Below are 19,585 nucleotides of genomic sequence, written 5' to 3'. Positions count from 1 at the left end.
CCTTGTTGTTTAAATGTTGTATCTACAGTAGTGTGTATCTGTTAATCCCATACTCTAACTTATTCCTCCCTCTCCCTTCCCCTCTGGTAACAGTAAATTTCTTTTCTTCATCTGTGAGCCTTTTTGCTTTATACAGATTCATTTGTATTATTTTTTAGATTTCACATGTAAGTGATGTCATATAATATTTGTCTGACTTAGTATGATATTCTCTAGGTCCATCCATGTTGTACAAATGGCAATATTTCATTTATTGCTGTGTAATAGAATAATACTCCATTGTATGTATGATGTATACATATCTGTAGATATATAGAAATATACCCACATTTATTAAACCAATTGTCTGTTGATGAGTTGAAATTTTTACCTTATTTAATAATAAGGCAGAAACCTCCTAAGTCATATACAAATGGAATGATGTCACGGACCCATGTTTCCTTTAAGTTCAAATGTTGTAGAGTAACGTTCATAGCATGTGGGTCCAAATCATGCTTTGAGTTTAAAAAATGAACACAGCCTAGTTTATTTTAAATGAGAGGCTGCTGATTTGTTTGGATTTGCCAGCATTCTTAAATGGACTTCTAAAAGTTGGATATAGGACTTTGTGTTCTTGCAAGTGTTCAGCACAGCAGCCCTGGGAGGGGGCAAACCAGCTTTGTGCAGGTAAAGAGAAGGAGAAAAGACGCAGCTTAGACAGTGGAGACATACCTCAGAAATCTTCTAAAGAGTCACAGTGCCCACTGTAGACCAGTATGAGTGATATGATCCCATGTTTGAAAAAGCAAACTGCCCGAGAGCATGATAGGAAGGACAGCTACCCACAAAACCATCAGCAGTTGGTTGTCGCCCAGTGGCGGTCACCTCATGCACTCTGTTCTGCTTCTTTTTTACCTGATTGTATACGTTGCATGAGTTTTGTTCCTCAGCAGGTACTCCCCACTAATAGGTAAGCTCATCGAGTGTCACCAGCCCCCTCCAAGCCGAGCAGTGCAGTTTAGGGGGGCCCTTAGCTGGGGCTGGAGGTGGGAAGGGGCTGGCACGAACGAGCAGTCTGTAGAGATTTGCCACGTTCCAGAAGGTTAATCTTCAGCCGGACTACACGGCTTCTGTAGGGCATAAAGATGGTGGGGGGTGGGGAGGCTGGGTGAGCAGCTGTTCACTGGGCTATAGAAGGGGCAACAGAGCCCCAGAGACCATCTCCTCCCTCAAGGACACTCTGGCTCCAGATGTGCTCACAGATGCTCTGTTCCTCCAAAATTCCAGCTCTTCTAACACTTGGGGGAAAGCTGAGGTTGACCAGGCTGCCTCCGTGACTTGGCAGACACTCCCATCCTGAACAGAGTGGCCAACAGCCTGCTGTGGGTGCGGCCCAGTCCAGAGCTCTGCCTCCCCTCTCGTTTCAGTACATCCCTTTGCCGGTGCTGTATGGAGTCTTCCTCTACATGGGTGTGGCCTCCCTGAATGGCATACAGGTAAGGACCCTTAGGTCCTTAGGTCCTCAGTCTACAGATGAAGAAACAGGTTCAGAACTCAAAACCCAGATCACGCTGATTCCTATGAGCATTTCCACTACCCCTCTCTCTTTGCTAAGGCAAGCTGCACGGAAGAAAACATTTTGTTACTTACCATGATATACCAGATGTCTTGGATAGCTTGTGTTGCTTTCAAGTTGCATTTTCCTTGAAAGTGGAGTGTTTTTTGGGGCCTGCACCAGGGCTGTACCCCTCCTCAAGAGCTCAGCAGCCCCCCATAAAATCTCATGATACCTCCTCCTAGACCTCCATTCCCCCTCCTTTGCATCCTCGAGACCTGACCAGGGGCTCCCCTCAGTGAGACCCTGCTGTGGCACCCATTCTACCAGATCCAAGCCCCCAGCAGGACCAGCAGGGTCCCCAAGGCCTGGCTGAGGCTCACACTGTCCTCACCAGTTCTGGGATCGCTGCAAACTCTTCCTGATGCCCGCCAAGCACCAGCCAGACCATGCCTTCCTGCGGCACGTGCCGCTGCGCCGGATCCACCTCTTCACCCTGGTGCAGATACTCTGCCTGGCTGTGCTCTGGGTCCTCAAGTCCACAGTGGCCGCCATCATCTTCCCAATCATGGTAAGAGGGGCACAGGCTTCTCCCTCCTCGCTCTGCAGGGTCAGCCAGGGAAGGTGTCCATGGGGAGACCCACCCTAGTCTCCTCCACAGTGGCCTGACTCTCTTGGGGTCACAAAGGCAGGCACGGATCAAGATTTGGGTTGTGACTCCAGGCCAGATGGAGCTGGGGGGTTGATGGTGGAATGCAGAGGCTTAGAGGGGGCAGAAGTTGTGTGTGGTGGGTGGATACTGTAGCGACAATGCACACGCCCGCCTCCACCCAGCTCAGGTCAGGGCGGCTCAGTGAGGAAGCAAAAGCCACCCAAACTCCCCTTCTCTGTGGTGCGATGGAGCTGGGCACATTCAGCAAGGAGACTGAGAGCCCCACCGCCAAAATTCAAACCAAGTGCAGAAGTAGAGCTATGCTAAGTCCACCTTTCCATATAACTGAATTTGAAAAAATGAAGGGGGGGGATAGGGAGAGCTAGAATCAGAGATTTAGAACTTCAAAGTTTAATGTCATTAACATGTCATTGTTTGGAGAGGCTGGGGAAAGTATGTGAGAATTCTTTGGCTGTTCTTGAAATTGTGGGTAAGTTTTAAATTATTCCAAAATTAAAACGGAAAAGGAGAAAAGCCCACAGCACATTGCATCTGTCCTCGTGGGGCGCAGTGGGCTCTGCCCCTGCTGGGACCTGGGAAACGGAGGGGGTTACCATGGGCTAATGCTCTGGGGAAGCCCTAGGTCGGCCCCAAAGCCTGCAGGGCTGGAATAGGGGCCAAACTGAGGACACAGAGGAGATCGGAAATATCCTGGGAGGGCTCTAGTTAGTGTTTCTTGACCCTGGCTGTTCGTAAGAGTCACTTGGGAGCTTTATAAAAGTACATGTGGGCCTCACCCACAGATCGATTAAGACAGAATCTTAGAAAAACCCAGGCATTGGTGTTTGTAGTAAGTTTACAGGTAAGCATAACTCTGTATCCAAGGTTGAAAACCACCACTCCAGGGAATGTGAAATGGATCCTCTCCAACAGTGGGGAGTTCAAGAGTGATGAAGGGCAGGGACTGAGTGCTGTTTCATTTAGTTGTCACTGGCCCTAAGAACTACTAGTAACCCCATATTATAGGCTGGAACCCTGAGGCTGTGAGTGACTCAAGTCATACAACCAGAAAGGACTAGAGCCAAGATTCATCCCTTCCCCCACATTGATGCTTTTTAATTCACATGCAATAAAATTCACTCTGCTATTCTATGAGTTTTGATAAATCACAGAATAGTGATTCCACCACCATAGTCATGAAACAGAACAGTTCTGTCACCTCTAAAATTCTGTGTTGTCCCTGCGAAGACAGCCCTTCTTTCCACCTTTGCCCCTAGTAACCATGATCTGTTTTCAGAGCCAGGATTTTTGAAAACCAGGTCTGTCCAACTCCCTAGCTCTGCTTGCTCCCGAGACACAGGACCCAGTGTTAAATGTCGCTGGATGGTTTTCTCCCTGACCTCATTTAATGGCCAGTTCTTGGGGGTGAAGGGACAATATTCAAAAGTAGCTACTTGGACCCACTGTGTTTATTAAAAGGTCAGTGTTTAATCTTCTCCAAAGAATGCATGTTTTGCCTTTGTTTATCCTGAAAAAAACACAAACTTTCTAGCCTTTCCTTTAAATATGGCAGCATCCAGCTTCTGTTAGCAGAGAGATTGGCAGCTCTTAGAAATGGGGCCATAGGCACAGTTGATCTCAGAGTCTAATTCCTGAATCTGCAGCAGGAACACCTCTGCCAGGAGATGCAGCCTCTTGTTCAGAGATGCAGATGTGTGTGTTAACTGTCTGCCAAGTGATCTGATGCAAGTTCAAGTTTGAGAACCACTAATTTAAAGAATAACTAGTTCTCCACCCATGGTCCCCCTCTGGCTTCCCACCTCAGCTGTCACTCAACTGAGGAAGGGCCAGATGAGAGGAACCAAGATGGGTGGGAGGGGAACCATTGTTTGGGGTAAGTTTTGAGAAGGTTCCAAAGATACCAGCAAAAGTCCCTAAACATAGCTGACTGAGGGAGGGGAAAAAAAAAAAATACCGGAGTGTGGGGCCTTGAACCCATGGTTTTCTCTGAACTCTCACCACAGATCCTGGGTCTCATCATTGTTCGAAGGCTTCTGGACCTCATCTTTTCCCAGCATGACCTGGCCTGGATTGACAACATCCTTCCAGAGAAGGAGAAAAAGGAGGCGGATAAGAAGAAGAGAAGGAAAGGGGGCCATGAGGACAGTGACGAGGAGGTGGGGAGGATGGGAGGCCTCAGCTGATGGGAGGGATCAAGACCCTCCCTCCACCTCTGCCATGGCCGGGGAGGGGTGGCTTCTCAGGGAGCCAGGGGGCACTGCCCAGGCCCAGCCTTGGTCTGATGTGCTGAGATCACGTCTGTTTCTGTGAATACCATTAGTGTAGGCCAGAATGTATGAGCCCCCTCACCCAGGGAAAAGGTGGGCCAGGCCTACTGTCTCCAATTCCTGTGGACCCCTGGGCTCACTGTAACAGCAATACAGGCCCCAGAGGGGACAGCGCAGAAGCCTCGGGAGGCATCATCAAGGTTATGACTACTGACCTCCAAAGGACACAGCAGGCCTGGGGGAGGGTGCTAATGGGGACTCATTAGTAGACTGGATTCCTGGGCAAGTGGAAAGACTGGGGCCGAGTCTTGCTCGGAGCTGTCCCTAGGGTCCTGGGGAGGGAGGTGGGGAAAGAGGCACAGGTCCTCACTGAAAGAGTAACCCGTTCCCCAGATGTCTGGGACCTCTCAGTTGCCCCATCAGCCCCTCTCTTCTCCCATGTTCTTCCCCATCTCACCCTAAAACAGTGAGTCAACAGACGAGAAGCCAGTCCTGAATTTATAGTAAATCACAAAATATTTGGGGATTAGATTGTCTACTTCAAGTGTTCATTACAAATGATGAAACTGTCCCCAAAATGGAAGTGACTCATCCAAGATGGTCATGTGTAGGAGGGAATAAGAAAACCATTCCCCACTTTGATCATTTCCCATATACTAAGCTGCCCATGCCATTCCTAATAACCATGTCTGGCTCCCATTCTCCCAGTCTGACCCAAACCCATATCCCTGCCTCCACCATCAACTATTCTAGCAACCCTGCCTTTTGCAGATCAAAGTTGCTCATAGGCAAGCCCTTGCTGACTGACTGGTGATGATTAAACCATCTTCTGATGATAGTGATAGGCCCAAACTCCCCTGGTCCTTGATTACTGTCCTCTTCAAGGAAGGTAAGAGGCCCATAATCCCTGTCCACATGTTTTTCATTGATTTCCACCCCCCCCACCACCACCCCGCTGCCCCAAAGGGCTATGCTGCACAGCTTACAGGGCCTCAGCTCCCCGACCAGGAAATTGAACCCGGGTCACAGCAGTGAAAGCCCAGAATCCTAACCACTAGGCCCCCAGGGAACTCCCCTGTGTGAATGAGTTAGATGATTTGAAAGTTAGGTTCTGCAAACAAAGAAACCGGAGTCTAAGTGCCTTTTAAAGACAAATATTCTTTCATTGATTCATTTCAGTAAATATTTGAGTACCTACCACATGCCAGGAATTAGTTCAGTTCACTTCAGTTCAGTTCAGTCGCTCAGTCATGTCCGACTCTTTGCGACGCCATGAATCGCAGCCCGCCAGGCCTCCCTGTCCATCACCAACTCCCGGAGTTCACTCAGACTCGCGTCCATCGAGTCAGTGATGCCATCCAGCCATCTCATCCTCTGTCGTCCCCTTCTTCTCCTGCCCCCAATCCCTCCTTTTCCAATGAGTCAAATCTTCGCATGAGGTGGCCAAAGTACTAGAGTTTCAGCTTTAGCATCAGTCCTTCCAATGAACACCCAGGACTGATCTCCTTTAGAATGGACTGGTTGGATCTCCTTGCAGTCCAAGGGACTCTCAAGAGTCTTCTCCAGCACCACAGTTCAAAAGCATGAATTCTTCGGTGCTCAGCTTTCTTCACAGTCCAACTCTCACATCCATACATGACCACTGGAAAAACCATAGCCTTGACTAGATGGACCTTAGTTGGCAAAGTAATATCTCTGCTTTTTAATGTGCTATCTAGGTTGGTCATAACTTTCCTTCCAAGGAGTAAGCGTCTTTTAATTTCATGGCTGCAGTCACCATCTGCAGTGATTTTGGAGCCCAGAAAAATAAAGTCTGACACTGTTTCCACTGTTTCCCCATCTATTTCCCATGAAGTGATGGGACCAGATGCCATGATCTTCGTTTTCTGAATGTTGAGCTGTAAGCCAACTTTTTCACTCTCCTCTTTCACTTTCATCAAGAGGCTTTTGAGTTCCTCTTCACTTTCTGCCATAAGGGTGGTGTCATCTGCATATCTGAGGTTATTGATATTTCTCCCAGCAATCTCGATTCCAGCTTGTGCTTCTTCCAGCCCAGCGTTTCTCATGATGTACCCTGCATATAAGTTAAATAAGCAGGGTGACAATATACAGCCTTGATGTACTCCTTTTCCTATTTGGAACCAGTCTGTTGTTCCATATCCAGTTCTAACTGTTGCTTCCTGACCTGCATAAAGGTTTCTCAAGAGGAAGGTCAGGTGGTCTGGTATTCCCATCTTTTTCAGAATTTTCCACAGTTTATTGTAATCCACACAGTCAAAGGCTTTGGCATAGTCAATAAAGCAGAAATAGATGTTTTTCTGGAACTCTCTTGCTTTTCCATGATCCAGTGGATGTTGGCAATTTGATCTCTGGTTCCTCTGCCTTTTCTAAAACCAGCTTGAACATCAGAAAGTTCATGGTTCACATATTGCTGAAGCCTGGCTTGGAGAATTTTGAGCATTACTTTACTAGCATGTGAGATGAGTGCAATTGTGCAGTAGTTTGAGCATTCTTTGGCATTGCCTTTCTTTGAGATTGGAATGAAAACTGATCTTTTCCAGTCCTGTGGCCACTGCTGAGTTTTCCAAATTTGCTGGCATATTGAGTGCAGCACTTTCACAGCATCATCTTTCAGGATTTGAAACAGCTCAACTGGAATTCCATCACCTCCACTAGCTTTCTTCGTAGTGATGCTTTCTAAGGCCCACTTGACTTCACCTTCCAGGATGTCTGGCTCTAGGCGAGTGATCACACCAGGGTGATTATCTGGGTCGTGAAGATCTTTTTTGCACAGTTCTTCTGTGTGTTCTGCATTAACAGTAAGTAAAACACATGGTGTCTCTCCCTTCCCACTTACTACTAATCCTCCACCTCTTCCTCAAGGGTTTTCATGTTTAACTCAGATCTATTGGTCTTAGGACTCCTGTGCTAGACATAATTCAAAGAGAACTGGGCTATAAGAATTGGGACTCCAACCATATGGAAGCCCCAAATCAGACTATATAGATTTCAGTGATCTTCACTTTAGTGTGGGCAAACCCCCTCTTTCCTTCCTTACCCCCTATCCCCCTAGTGCCCCCAGTTGCCCATGCCACCAGCCTGCCCCCTCTTGCATTGTTTCAGATGCACTAATCCAAACATAACCTGTTGAGCCTCGGACGTTTTCCTGTGATTTTTGAAATGATTGAGAGCTCAGATCCCAGCTGAACTGCTCCCTTTGGGAGAGCAAGTAGCATCACACTAGGATTATAAATTAGTCAAGGTCTTAGGGGTTGGTCCCCAAGATCCTGAATGAGTCACAAGCACCTTCCACATGTTGAAAGGGAACCTACCCCGGAAGGATCAGATGCGGCTTATGAAGAGCCTGGGGGATTTCTTTTGCTGTCTTTACCCACTCCCAACCTCAGCTTCCTATCGGTGGACAGTCCTGTCATCAAGACAACATAGTCTATCCTGGGCGTAGTCTGAAAGATCACAACATGAGTCCTGACCCTGGTGCTCCTAAGGGCTTGCCACTTCCAGATTTTAGGGATCCTGCCAGCCCCCACAAGGGCCTTCCAGCAAAGGGGCTTCCCATTATGTTCTCCCACAGAAGCTCTTCTTCCTGTTGCATTTCACCTTCTCCTCTCCTCTCTGTATACGTCCACCTCCCTTCCTCATTTCCCCCTGGCCCTTGCCGTGCCTCCCACCTACCTCCGGGTGAAGGAATAACTGAAGCGGAAGCCACCCATCTGCGGGGTCCCTGCACTCATCTTGTGTAGCACTGGCCATGGGGTCAGAGAACAGAAAGGAGAGGAAATGGGGGAGGGAAGCACTGGAGAAACAGAGTGTTCTCCAGGATGGTTCTCAACCTGCTCCAATCTGACACTTCAATTTTCCTGCCAGGACAAAGATCTTCCAGTTGGAGTTACTCACTCTGATTCTTCCTTCAGTGATTCAGAACTTGACCGAAGGTAATAGCCATGAGACAGACTCTTTGGGTGTTAGCTAAGAGAATAAGCAATGGCTTGAATGACTACGATTTCTCAAGCCAGTGTCTCAGTAAAGGGCCTTTGCTGCTCCACCACAGGACACAAAGGCACAGACCTGATGAACTCTCAGATAACAAATCTGTCCTCTTACTGACATAATGTGATGACAGCTCACAAGCGTATTCAAGTTTGGTAAAGGAAATTATTATAAAATAGTAAGTAGAATGAAAATTGAAAGTAAATATTGAAAAAAAGACAATAGAAACTAGACATGATTTGAGTATATATTATTGAAAGCCAGGATAAGTGAACTTTAAGGATCAAAACACCAAGCACTTTAATACTCTGTGGAATAAAATAACAGCATGGTTAATTAGCAAAGGTGAGAAAAGCTATCAAGGAAAATAAATATCAATAATCAAGTGGATATAAAAATAGTCAAGAAAGAATTCAAGGCTCAGCAACTCCCATGCCAACAATGTGATTCCTTGCTGTTTTTAATGAGAAGCCACCCTCAAAACAGGTGGGACTGCTTGATGACTGAAAACAAGGAAAGGGATCAAAAATGGAAAAGAGGAATTGAGGGTCAATAGAGTCTGCCTCAGTCATCACTATGGAAGACGGTGAGGGCAGTCATACTCCCACAGTTCACCCTAAACTGGGCTGGAGGCACCATGCTAGATCCAACAGGACAAGCATGGGCTGTCCCAGGACCAGAGGCAGCTGACTCCAGATATAGATGGCACCCACCCAGAAGACTGTCAGACACACGTACCAGAGAGTGTAGATCACCCAAGGGATCTTCTGAGTTATAAGCCAAGCTGTTATCACATTGCCCAGATGAGATTTATCACCAGTACAAGCGTTAGGCCCAAGGCCACTGCAGCCCAGGAGTGTCAAGTCCAAATGACATATCTGCCTGCCACCTCATCCCACTTCCCGAGCCAGGGCTCCTGTGCCCCTCATGCCACTGATCTCTATAAACAAATGTGTTAGGAGAAAAGCACTCTGTCTACCTTGATTTATTTTCATTTTAAAGTAGCCTATAGAAAATTGAATGTCCAATTGCTCCAATTTCAGTTAATGGAGAGAGAATTTGGATCAGGATAGAATATCTCCAAAACCCTGTTAAAGGACTCAAAGCATAGGACAAGGTCAAAAATGCAGAATATTTCATAAATGGTAATGGTACCTCAACTACACTGGTATTTTACTGAATCTATGAAAGTAGATGGAAGCAAAGATGACTAAATAGCAGGATTCCATTTCAGTGAAGAAAAGAAACTCAGCAACATGACCTAGTTTAGCAGATTAGCATCCATGATCTACCAGGTATGGCGCTTAATCCCTGGGCCTAGAGAAAGACAGACGTATGAACAAAGATATACACCACCTTGTGCCAAGAGCAACGGAGCACACCTCAGAGAAAGGACAGGAATCTAAGGGAGGGATCAGCCTTACCCAGAGAATCTGGGAACAATAAACAGGAGTCTACCGGGTGTGCACAGAAAAGGAAAAAAGAGAGAAAAGGCCCTGCAGGTACCGAGAAGAGGCCTGAAATACTACAGAGACACAGGGCAAAGAACAGGGCAAACTGCAAGCAGGAGTTCGAGCACAGAAGGTTCTTGTCTCGCCAGGCTAAGGAGCATGAATTCTCTCCTTTGAACAATGGGGGACCAGTCAGGTTCATGATCCAGAAGTTCACTCTGGCAACCATGTGGAAAATAGGTTGAAGTAGGGCAAGAGCAGTAACTGTGACCGCTGAAGGCCGAGCAGATAGGATACTGCTAGTTCCTGTGCTAAGTGCTAAGAGATCAACAGCAAAGACAGAACTGTCTGCCCTAGAACCCTGTTCTGGGAGATAGCATTTAAAAACACCATACCCTAGAAAAATCATTCTTCCCTCCTCTCTTTCTCATTCAGCATCACCCTGCACTTCAAAATCTCCTGTCCAGCCTCACCTGCCTACAGCTACTCACAGAGCCCCGTCTTCATGGTGCCACAGGTGAAAATAGAGATGGAGCCAGAGTGTGACTTCACAGACATGGACAGATATGGGAGAGACGCTGACGGCGAGACCACCCTCTAGGAGGAGGAGCTTCCCTGGACAGGGCACCGTGAGGGCCTGCATTAGTCTTCAGCGTGAGGGTCTGGGCCAAAACCCTTCACTTTTCAAAGCCTGTTCCTGTATTTACCAGGCAGAGAGAGTCATCCTGCCTGATCGGTGAAAACTGGAGATCTGTCGTGCAAAGCCCTTTCCTTCCCTTTGTAGTTATGAAAATAATGAAAGCTTACTGGTACACCTTATTTTAAAATGCAATCCAGCATAGAAATGATAACATTTCTTTGAGATGAAAAAAAAATGCTTGCCTCTCAAAACTGTAGATAAGATAAAGGGGCACTAGTCAGTTTTTATTTAAAACAAATATCAGTTAAGATTTTTTTTAATGCTTAGATTTTAAATTATCTAGATGGTCTTAAAAGAACTGTTAAAATACTTGTACTTCAATAGACCAAGGTTGGAAATTTTGTTTTGCATATTAAGAAATGCTAAAAAGGTCCTCTTATCTCTCCATCCCATTCAGTTTTCTGTTTGAACCATCTGCATTCTGGGCCTTGTGCCAGCACAGAAGTGTGACTGGGGCTTTCCCAGTTTGACAGCTAGTTCTGAAAGTCTGGCTGTGAAAGAACCAACACATTTGAGTGGATGTTTTAAAAACAAGTGAAATCTCAAATCACATGGCAAATCAACCAAATGATCCTTTAAATTAGTATCACTGGTTTTTCAAGCACAGAATCACATTTCTTGATGCATTTGGGTAGCTCTTTCCTGCAAGTTTTCAATGGCCTGATTCCCAAAGTCCAACTAGCATTCACATGAACACTGCATGTTAGGCAAAGCTAATATGAAATTTTGGAAGATTATAACTCTGTAGTACTAGTCAGACTAGTACCTTAAGGAATAATTGGAAACAAACTGGGTAGATTAAAACCCATTAAATCACAGACCTTGCTTAAGATGAGTCTTTTTATCTTCAATTCACACTTAACAAATACCAACCATGTTTATTCACCACCTCTGTGTGCCTGATAGCCACAGTGCATCCGACATCTACCTTCTCCAAAAGGACTATGGTTTTGAATCTTGGGTAAATTACTTTAGTTACAGTTACCAGACTTACTCAAGATGACAAATGCAGGTGCTTTTTCTTTATTCCTTTCTATTTTTTAAAGGTACAAATGACACTAGACTCATTAACCAACTTGAGTATGTGGATAGCTAATTGCCTCTGATCCCCAGAGCCAGTATAGTGCCTAGTCCATAGAAAGCTCTCAGTGTTTATGAAATGAAATATCAGAAGTCCCTTCTAAGGATACTGCCACGAGGTAGAGCTCTAAACCTCCACCACTTTTACTGAGAGCAGCAGAATCACTTAGCTGCTCACTAATCCAGAACCATTGCCTGAGTTTAAGTATAAATTCTTTGTCTTCATCTACACTAATTCTGGGAGAGCTGACAATCCACTCTTAACATTGCAGTTTTAAAACCTGGCTGATTTCCTTTTTTTTTTTTTTTTCTTTTCTGGCTGATTTCCAATAGCACTTTGTCCAAACTGTGTTGTAGAAATGGTATGGATTCAGGATTAAATGTGCTTGATTAATCAAACAAGCTGGAAAGCTAAAATGTTGATTCTTTTTTTGTTGTAAATCGATCACTGTAATTTTTACCTTGTTATGTTATTTGCATTTTGTACACATACACAGGAACATTTTAATTTTAATAGCTTTTAACAGGTTGACATATTGTTACTTCTTCATACAGGTCATACTTTTTTCCACTTGTAACTACAATTCAATAAAACTTAATCCCATTTGCTCATCTTGCTCCACGTTTAATAATTTAGGTGAGTCAGTAGGTATGACGTACAGACAGGAACTATACCTCACTTACAAAAACATCTCTAGAACTATCACCCCTCTTCATCTCCAGAAAACTGTCAAAAGCATAAAGGCAGCAAAGGAAAAAGCAGGGGAGAAGGGTGGCTTTGCATTGCTCTCCTTCCTCTCGCTGCCTCAAGCTGCCTGGAGTGGGAGCTGCTCCTGCCTTTATGAAAGCCAACTACTCAGCCCTGAGCAGAACACACAGGACCTATCTGAGCTGCAAATATGCCTGCCAGGCAAATATCTTCCGATCTGTGCAATCAAACTAATGTCTTAAACACACACACAGAGGAAAAAAATCTATATATATAATGTGGAGGAGGGGGAGATTTGGCAAAACATCAAGAAGTCCAAATTGAACACATGGTTTAAAATACTCAGAACAAGACTAACCACTGAAATGAATCTTACAGAGGAAACTTCTGGCTTGGGATGTACAATTAAAAGGACTAGGCTGGTTTCTCCATAGCTCTTTAAACCAATTTGTTAAAGGCATAGGATTAGATGTTACCAAATACAGGAATATTTAAACTGATTACATCCAATGAGAAAAATTAGGTCACAAGAAGATAGTAGAGGAAAGATGAAGTATTTCAGAAACTCATTCCATATCAGTCAGAAGTGTTTTATTTAAAAAATCAAAATGATGCAAAAAAAGTCCCTTAATAAAGTCTGATTAAATTCAGTATTAACTCTCATTATCAAAAATTGATCAAGGAAAGCCAACAGGTGCAGCCGAGAAAAGCTGGCAGCTGTTGACAGTTCTTTGGTGGAAAAGTAAGTTGCATACTTACACATAGCTGCCCTAATGATTATCAAGCCCAAGTTATGTTTTCCAAAAATAGGTTTCAAGATACACTAAAGAAACCATACAGACACCTCTACCAGTATAAAATTTGACAGTGAAGGTTGAGGATATAGGAAAACTCAAATATGACAACACACACGAGTAATTTATAAAACAAGCCTTTCAATCCTAGGAAAGTAAAATGGGGAGATCCCAAGCAGTAATGAACATAAAACAAGGGCTAATAGCAAGTGGGAAAAACCCAACCATTTTCCCAATGACTGAGTCACAAAATGATAGCTTAGGAGACTATTAACATGCAGTTTTCCTTCTGTTTATCATCAACACATATATAAATTAGGGTAAAGTTTTTTCTACTCAATTACCATCGTTTCTTTCTTTTTTAACTTTTCCCTAATTTTCTCTAGCAACATTTTTCCTTTGGTTTGACCAGTTGAACTCAAAAGGTTTGGAACCTAAAGTGAGTATCAACTCATTATTGGAATAGCACTTGGGAAATGTAATCATAGAAAAGACAAGTTTGGGCAGCACTGGTGGTATAATGGTGAGCAAGCTGCCTTTCTAAAGAAGACAGATTTCAACTGAAGTGGCCTCACGGAGTTAAACAGCCATTCTCAGTGTGACAGGGTCCTCCCTGTTCATCTCTAGGGTAATGTTTCTCTTGGTTGGATCGCGTGACCCAGCACGATAGTGGCATGCTGCCTGGTAGGTTACTGCAGAGCTATGTGTGGAAACACACACTAATTTAAGCTTACAATAAATACGAAGTATTGTTTAAAGCCATGTAAGTAAAGAAAAAATATTGCATTTCTATTGACCTGGTTTTCCTCTTGAACTGGCTTGGAGTCCTGTTCATGACACAGAAGACACAATAGTTAATTACTTGCTGCTCCAAGTTCCTTAGACTTCAGTACTTCCCGTTCTTCGAGCCTGAGCACTTTTTTTGCAGCAATAATGGTATTCTTCATCAGCATTGCCACAGTCATGGGACCAACACCCCCAGGGACTGGAGTGATGTAACCTGCTTTCTTCTTGACTCCTACACAGAGATCAGACATCAAACTCTTTAATTATGGCAAAGGAACTCTAAGGACTTTAACATATCATGGAAGACGCATTCAAACAAAAAGCAATAATATACACAAGCATCTCAATAAACCTCAAACTCATTAAAAAATATCACATCTACAATACCCAAGAACAAGAGCTTTTGAACATATTAACAAAGTAACACACATTTAGGGATTTCCCAGGCGAGCCAGCATCTGGGACTCTGAGCTTCCACTGCAGGGGGTACAGGTTTGATGCCTGGTCAGGGAACTAAGGGCTTCCCCGGTGGCTCGGTGGGAAAGAATCTGCCTGCAATGCAGGCAACACAGGAGTCTTGGGTTCAGTCTCTGGGTCAGAAGATCCCCTGGAGGATGAAACAGCAACCCACTCTGGTGTTCCTGCCGGGAAAATCCCATGGAGAGAAGAGACTGGTGGGCTATAGTTTATGGGGTTGCAAAGAGTCAGACACGACTGAGCAACTGAGTGCTCACAGGGAATGAAGATCCCACATGCTGTGCAGTGTGGCCAAAAAAAAACCAATAATAAAAAAACATGCATATAATAAGCAGAGTTGTTCAGCGAATATACTTAAATAACCAGCCGCACTTTTCCTCCATATTCAGTTCAGTCAGTTCAGTTGCTCAGTCGTGTCCGACTCTTTGCGACCCCATGAATCACAGCACACCAGGCCTCCCTGTTCATCACCAACTCCCGGGAGTTCACTCAGACTCACATCCATCGAGTCAGTGATGCCATCCAGCCATCTCATCCTCTGTCGTCCCCTTCTCCTCCTGCTCCCAATCCCTCCCAGCATCAGAGTCTTTTCCAATGAGTCAACTCTTTGCATGAGGTGGCCAAAGTACTGGAGTTTCAGCTTTAGCATCATTGCTTCCAAAGAAATCCCAGGGTTGATCTCCTTCAGAATGGACTGGTTGGATCTCCTTGCAGTCCAAGGGACCCTCAAGAGTCTTCTCCAACACCGCACTTCAAAAGCATCAATTCTTCGGCACTCAGCCTTCTTCACAGTCCAACTCTCACACCCATACATGACCACTGGAAAAACCATAGCCTTGACTAGATGGACCTTAGTCGGCAAAGTAATGTCTCTGCTTTTGAATATGCTATCTAGGTTGGTCATAACTTTCCTTGCAAGGAGTAAGCGTCTTTTAATTTCATGGCTGCAGTCACCATCTGCAGTGATTTTGGAGCCCCAAAAAATAAAGTCTGACACTGTTTCCACTGTTTCTCCATCTATTTCCCATGGAGTGATGGGACTAGATGCCATGATCTTCATTATATTAAATCAATTTTAAAAGAAACATCTCAGTAGTTAACTGTATGGAAGTGTAACTATAATAATAATAAGGATTACTTCAATTAAAACCTGCTTACAATATTTTCTTAATTTTATTCTATTTATTTAACTATACTGTTTGCCCAAAGAACCAAGCAAAGTAGTTTTCTGGAAAGTAAAAAGATTTTTAAAAATCCAATCTAAAGGGAAAAATTACTTAGATACCCAGGCTTGGGTCTGACTGCTTGAGAAGAAATAGAAAGCTAGAAATAGAATTATCAGCATAAAATTCAGATAAATTCAGAACTGAAAGGAGAAATCTATCAGTGAATTCCAAAATTTTAGTAATATGGCTTTTTCCTGGACTTTTAATATTCCAAGTCTGGATCTCTCCTCTCAATATGAAAATCAGAAGTCTATAATACTTTTTAGGAGACTCAATGGTTTAGAAAAATCACTTCATTAAATTTTCAGACTTATTAAAAGTCTTGTTTTCTTTATAGAATAACCCTAAAGAGAAGAAAGAAATTTCCTGAAAACTGTTTTGTTCTCCATAATTCGATGATACAAACACCTAAAATTTTAGAATGACCAAAATTTTTTAAAAGATTTCTCTTAATTATCATGGAAAGCACGATAATAAATGGTAATAATGATAATAATGGTAAAAATGATAATAAACGGTAATAATCAATATCATAAGTTTAAAAGCTAAAGAAAAAGTAAATAGTCTGCCCTGATTGTCCAATAAAAGTAGTATTTATTGATTTTTATATTTTAAAAAGTTACCTTCAAAATCCACATCTCCAACCAACTTGGGTTTAGCAGTTGTGGGATCTTGAATCCTATTTATTCCCACATCAATGACAGCTGCTCCTTCCTTGATCATATCTGCTGTGATCAGATTTGGAATACCTAGAAAAGGAGATAGGAATGATCAATTTAGTACTGAAAAGAATATTCCACCTGTAAGATTCTTATCAATTTCAAGATACCTGCAAGAATGAATTAGCTTGTTTTATAAAAACTCATAAAAAATATTAACCAGGGAAACAATTAAACTTCATATAGTGAACAGAAATATTTTGAGGCTGTAGAAATAACATTTATCCATCAAATATATAATGGAATGCCAGAAATCAGTATTCCAACCACAACTCTCATCTTTGTAAGGTTTGACATTATGGTCAAACCTAGGGGAATATGAAATAAAACGACAGGGCAGCAGGCAAATTCGAAGATAAGAGGTCTATCTTCATCCTCTGAGCAAGGTACTTCCACCTCCTCCCTGGTGCTCTTACCTGCAGCGGAGATCACAATATCTGCAAGAGCCGTATGTTTCTTTAGCTCCTCCTTAGGAGTGTATCGATGAGATATTGTGACAGTGGCATCGCCTGTGAGTTAAAAAACAGATGTCTTGATTTCTGAATCAAAGCTAGGAAAGGATTAGATCTCAGTTAGGCAAACCACGCCAGAAATCCAAGACCTCTGAAAAAATAATTGACAAATGTTACACCATATTTTCTGGGCAGCCAATTGTCATTAAAAAACAACAGCAACAACTAATACTCAATTTCTTGTAACTCTTACCTGTTGGTCCTAGCTCTACCCTTTGGAGTCATATATCATTAGATTTATTCCTTATCCTTTTTAATAGTCTTTCTGAACAAAATGTCACTAGAATTACTCAAGGATTTTTCTTAAAAGTGTGCTGAAAGATATGTGGAAATATTTCATTCTGATATATTTTATCTCTGATATAATCATGTATGGTCATATTATGATAATCATATAACTTTGATTTGAGAGTTTTTCTCAAATTAACAGAATTTGACAGGATGATGACACATCACAGTCATATGAAGTCAATCCTTTGCAATGGTCTAAGATCTTTTTTTCCTATCAAGTGGCACAGATCAGGATACTAACTTTGAATAAGTTATACTTCTTAACTTCAACTGTCAAAGCCATAACTGAAAATTCTAATTGTCTATAACCATGCTTACACTCAAAACTCAAATTTCTGAGACACATCTATTTCTGAACTAGTTCCATACTAGTGAATATAAATTAACTCATCTTCTTCCACAAAGATTACTCCCAAAGTACCTATTATTTTTTCTTTTTCTTTTCCAAAGTACCTATTAACAAAATTATAACAAAGACAAATAAAGCTTAACAAACACTTCCAAGCATCCACAGGGCAGTCTCTCTCACAAGGGAGAGGAGGACACCCTCCTGAGAGTAATATTCTTACCTCCCGGCCGTTCATGTGCCCCATCTGTGTGCAGTAACATTGCAATGGGCATTCCAACATTTTTTGACCTTCCGGCCACAACCACATTCTTTCCTAGGGTTGGAATGCCTATGAAAAATAAATATATTTGCGTTTCACATAGTGCCAGATTATCTTACAGCACCTAAGAAAAAGGAAGACTGACACCTTAGGATGTGACTCTAATCGTGATAATGAAGGAAATCACCAGCTTATTGACTCCTTCAGTCAACTGAACCATCACTTGCTACCCATAGTGAAAGCTGAAAGGGAACATAAGCTGCAAAATGTTATATGAGTGTGCACTATCAACACTATCAAAGCTTAAATTTCCTTCAGAGTTTTCTGGATCAAGCAGCAAAAACAGTTGTAGGTAATTGCTAAGGGAGTTAGGCTCTGGGGAGTAGGACTAGATGATCTGAGGTGGGGGTTTCCACTGTTGTTCTGTAGGAATTTTTACCATTTCGTCAGTATGTTTTGATAATACTGAGATGGATATACCTACCAGTTCGCTTAATTATTTCCCACACACCCCATGGAGTAGCTGGTAACATGGAACACTGGTCCAAACACATTCGCCCAACATTAATTACATGAAAGCCATCGACGTCTTTGTCTGGAGAAACGGCATTGCAGACCTTTCTCTCATCAATGTGCTCTGAAAAAGAAATCAGAGCAGTGGTCAACTCACTGTTACATAGTTAGCGCTGCTTGACTCCAGCTTACCCAGTTTGCAGTAAAAACCCATTCCCCGTCTAGAACTCACCCCGCAACTTATTCATCTGTGCGTTGGGAACACAGAGCAAGCAAAGCCAAATGCCAAGACCAAACCAGTGCCCTCTTGTCCTCCCCAAACTGCTTCCCTCCACTGTCCTGTGTATTAAGATCTCAATACCAAGTCAGGGAGTAATTGGTATTCCGAGGAGGTCGGTCCCATATCTAACAACATACTCACTCTCTTGAGTTTACCTCCCCTTTCTTTAAGACAAATACACATGAGGAGCCAACAGTATAAACTAAACAAGCCTCTCCGCGCCTCAGAAATCATTTTAAATAGTGCTATATAAATCTCACCTGGAAGAGGCAGCTGAACAAGGAGGCCATCTACATTATTATCATTATTTAGTTTATTGATTAAATTCAACAGTTCTTCCTCTGAAATTGAAGCTGGTTTCACAATGGTCTCACTGTTAATTCCTATAAGAAATTTTCAAGGTTAAAAAAAAATAGATTATGGAAGATGGCGGAGTAGGAGAACACACAGCTCACGTATCCTCACAGTGTGTCAGAAGTGCCTCGGAGAAGTTCTTATGAAGCACATGCTGGACACTGGTGGAGGGCCTTGGACACCTAGGGGGATGGGAGGAGTCCCAGCGCAATCTTTTTTTCAGGAAGAAAAAAAATTTTTTTCTTTTCTGTTTAGCACCCTTCCCAGGTAGGGTGTGGGAAGGACGTGGAGAGCGGTGGAGGCAGGATAGGACTGGCACCCCTGGGGGAAGCTGGGGGAGAGGAAACAACCCCACACTCAGGGAAGCGTGCTCACAGTGGGGGGTCAGCAGGGAAAGGCAAGGAGCTTAGGGGGACCTCAGGATGAGAGGGGAATGTAGCAGCCAGTGTCAGGGTGGGGCAGGATGGAGTGGAGCCTGGGCACGCGGTCCGTGCTGCAGCCCTTCGCACCCCAGTCTGTGTGTCTCATGGTGGGAAGGAGGGCTGGGTGCTGCAGAGTGGGATTTGGGGAGTGGATCCAGGGAGGGGACAGCAGTTGGGGATG

At 43.5% G+C, this 19,585-nt stretch overlaps 2 protein-coding genes across 5 annotated transcripts in view; one reads left to right on the top strand and one right to left on the bottom strand.

Annotated features, from left to right (window-relative positions):
- The window catches only part of SLC4A5 (solute carrier family 4 member 5), a 123,194-nt gene extending 110,869 nt beyond the window's left edge, over positions 1–12,325 (top strand). For 3 of the 4 annotated variants that reach the window (XM_042248105.1, XM_042248108.1, XM_042248107.1), the window contains 5 exons: positions 1,407–1,475; positions 1,932–2,105; positions 4,211–4,363; positions 8,360–8,427; positions 10,369–12,325. In XM_042248105.1, coding sequence (XP_042104039.1) covers positions 1,407–1,475; positions 1,932–2,105; positions 4,211–4,363; positions 8,360–8,427; positions 10,369–10,534 — 630 coding nt within the window. In that variant the 3' untranslated portion in view covers positions 10,535–12,325. The remainder of the gene's footprint in view (positions 1–1,406; positions 1,476–1,931; positions 2,106–4,210; positions 4,364–8,359; positions 8,428–10,368) is intronic. The other variant, XM_042248106.2, reaches the window with a different exon arrangement.
- A 666-nt stretch (positions 12,326–12,991) lies between these two features.
- MTHFD2 (methylenetetrahydrofolate dehydrogenase (NADP+ dependent) 2, methenyltetrahydrofolate cyclohydrolase) overlaps positions 12,992–19,585 on the bottom strand; it is a 31,753-nt gene continuing 25,159 nt past the window's right edge. Inside the window, exons 3-8 of the mRNA XM_004006088.6 lie at positions 18,889–19,011; positions 18,320–18,472; positions 17,797–17,904; positions 16,841–16,933; positions 16,329–16,454; positions 12,992–14,234 (exon numbers count right to left, since the gene is read on the bottom strand). Coding sequence (XP_004006137.4) covers positions 14,071–14,234; positions 16,329–16,454; positions 16,841–16,933; positions 17,797–17,904; positions 18,320–18,472; positions 18,889–19,011 — 767 coding nt within the window. The 3' untranslated portion in view covers positions 12,992–14,070. The remainder of the gene's footprint in view (positions 14,235–16,328; positions 16,455–16,840; positions 16,934–17,796; positions 17,905–18,319; positions 18,473–18,888; positions 19,012–19,585) is intronic.

The sequence above is a fragment of the Ovis aries genome, chromosome 3 (genome assembly GCF_016772045.2).
Source record: "Ovis aries strain OAR_USU_Benz2616 breed Rambouillet chromosome 3, ARS-UI_Ramb_v3.0, whole genome shotgun sequence".
Lineage (NCBI taxonomy): Eukaryota > Metazoa > Chordata > Mammalia > Artiodactyla > Bovidae > Ovis > Ovis aries.
The sequence above is the reverse complement of the archived record's forward strand: the minus strand, read 5'-3'. Positions and strand labels throughout refer to the sequence as shown.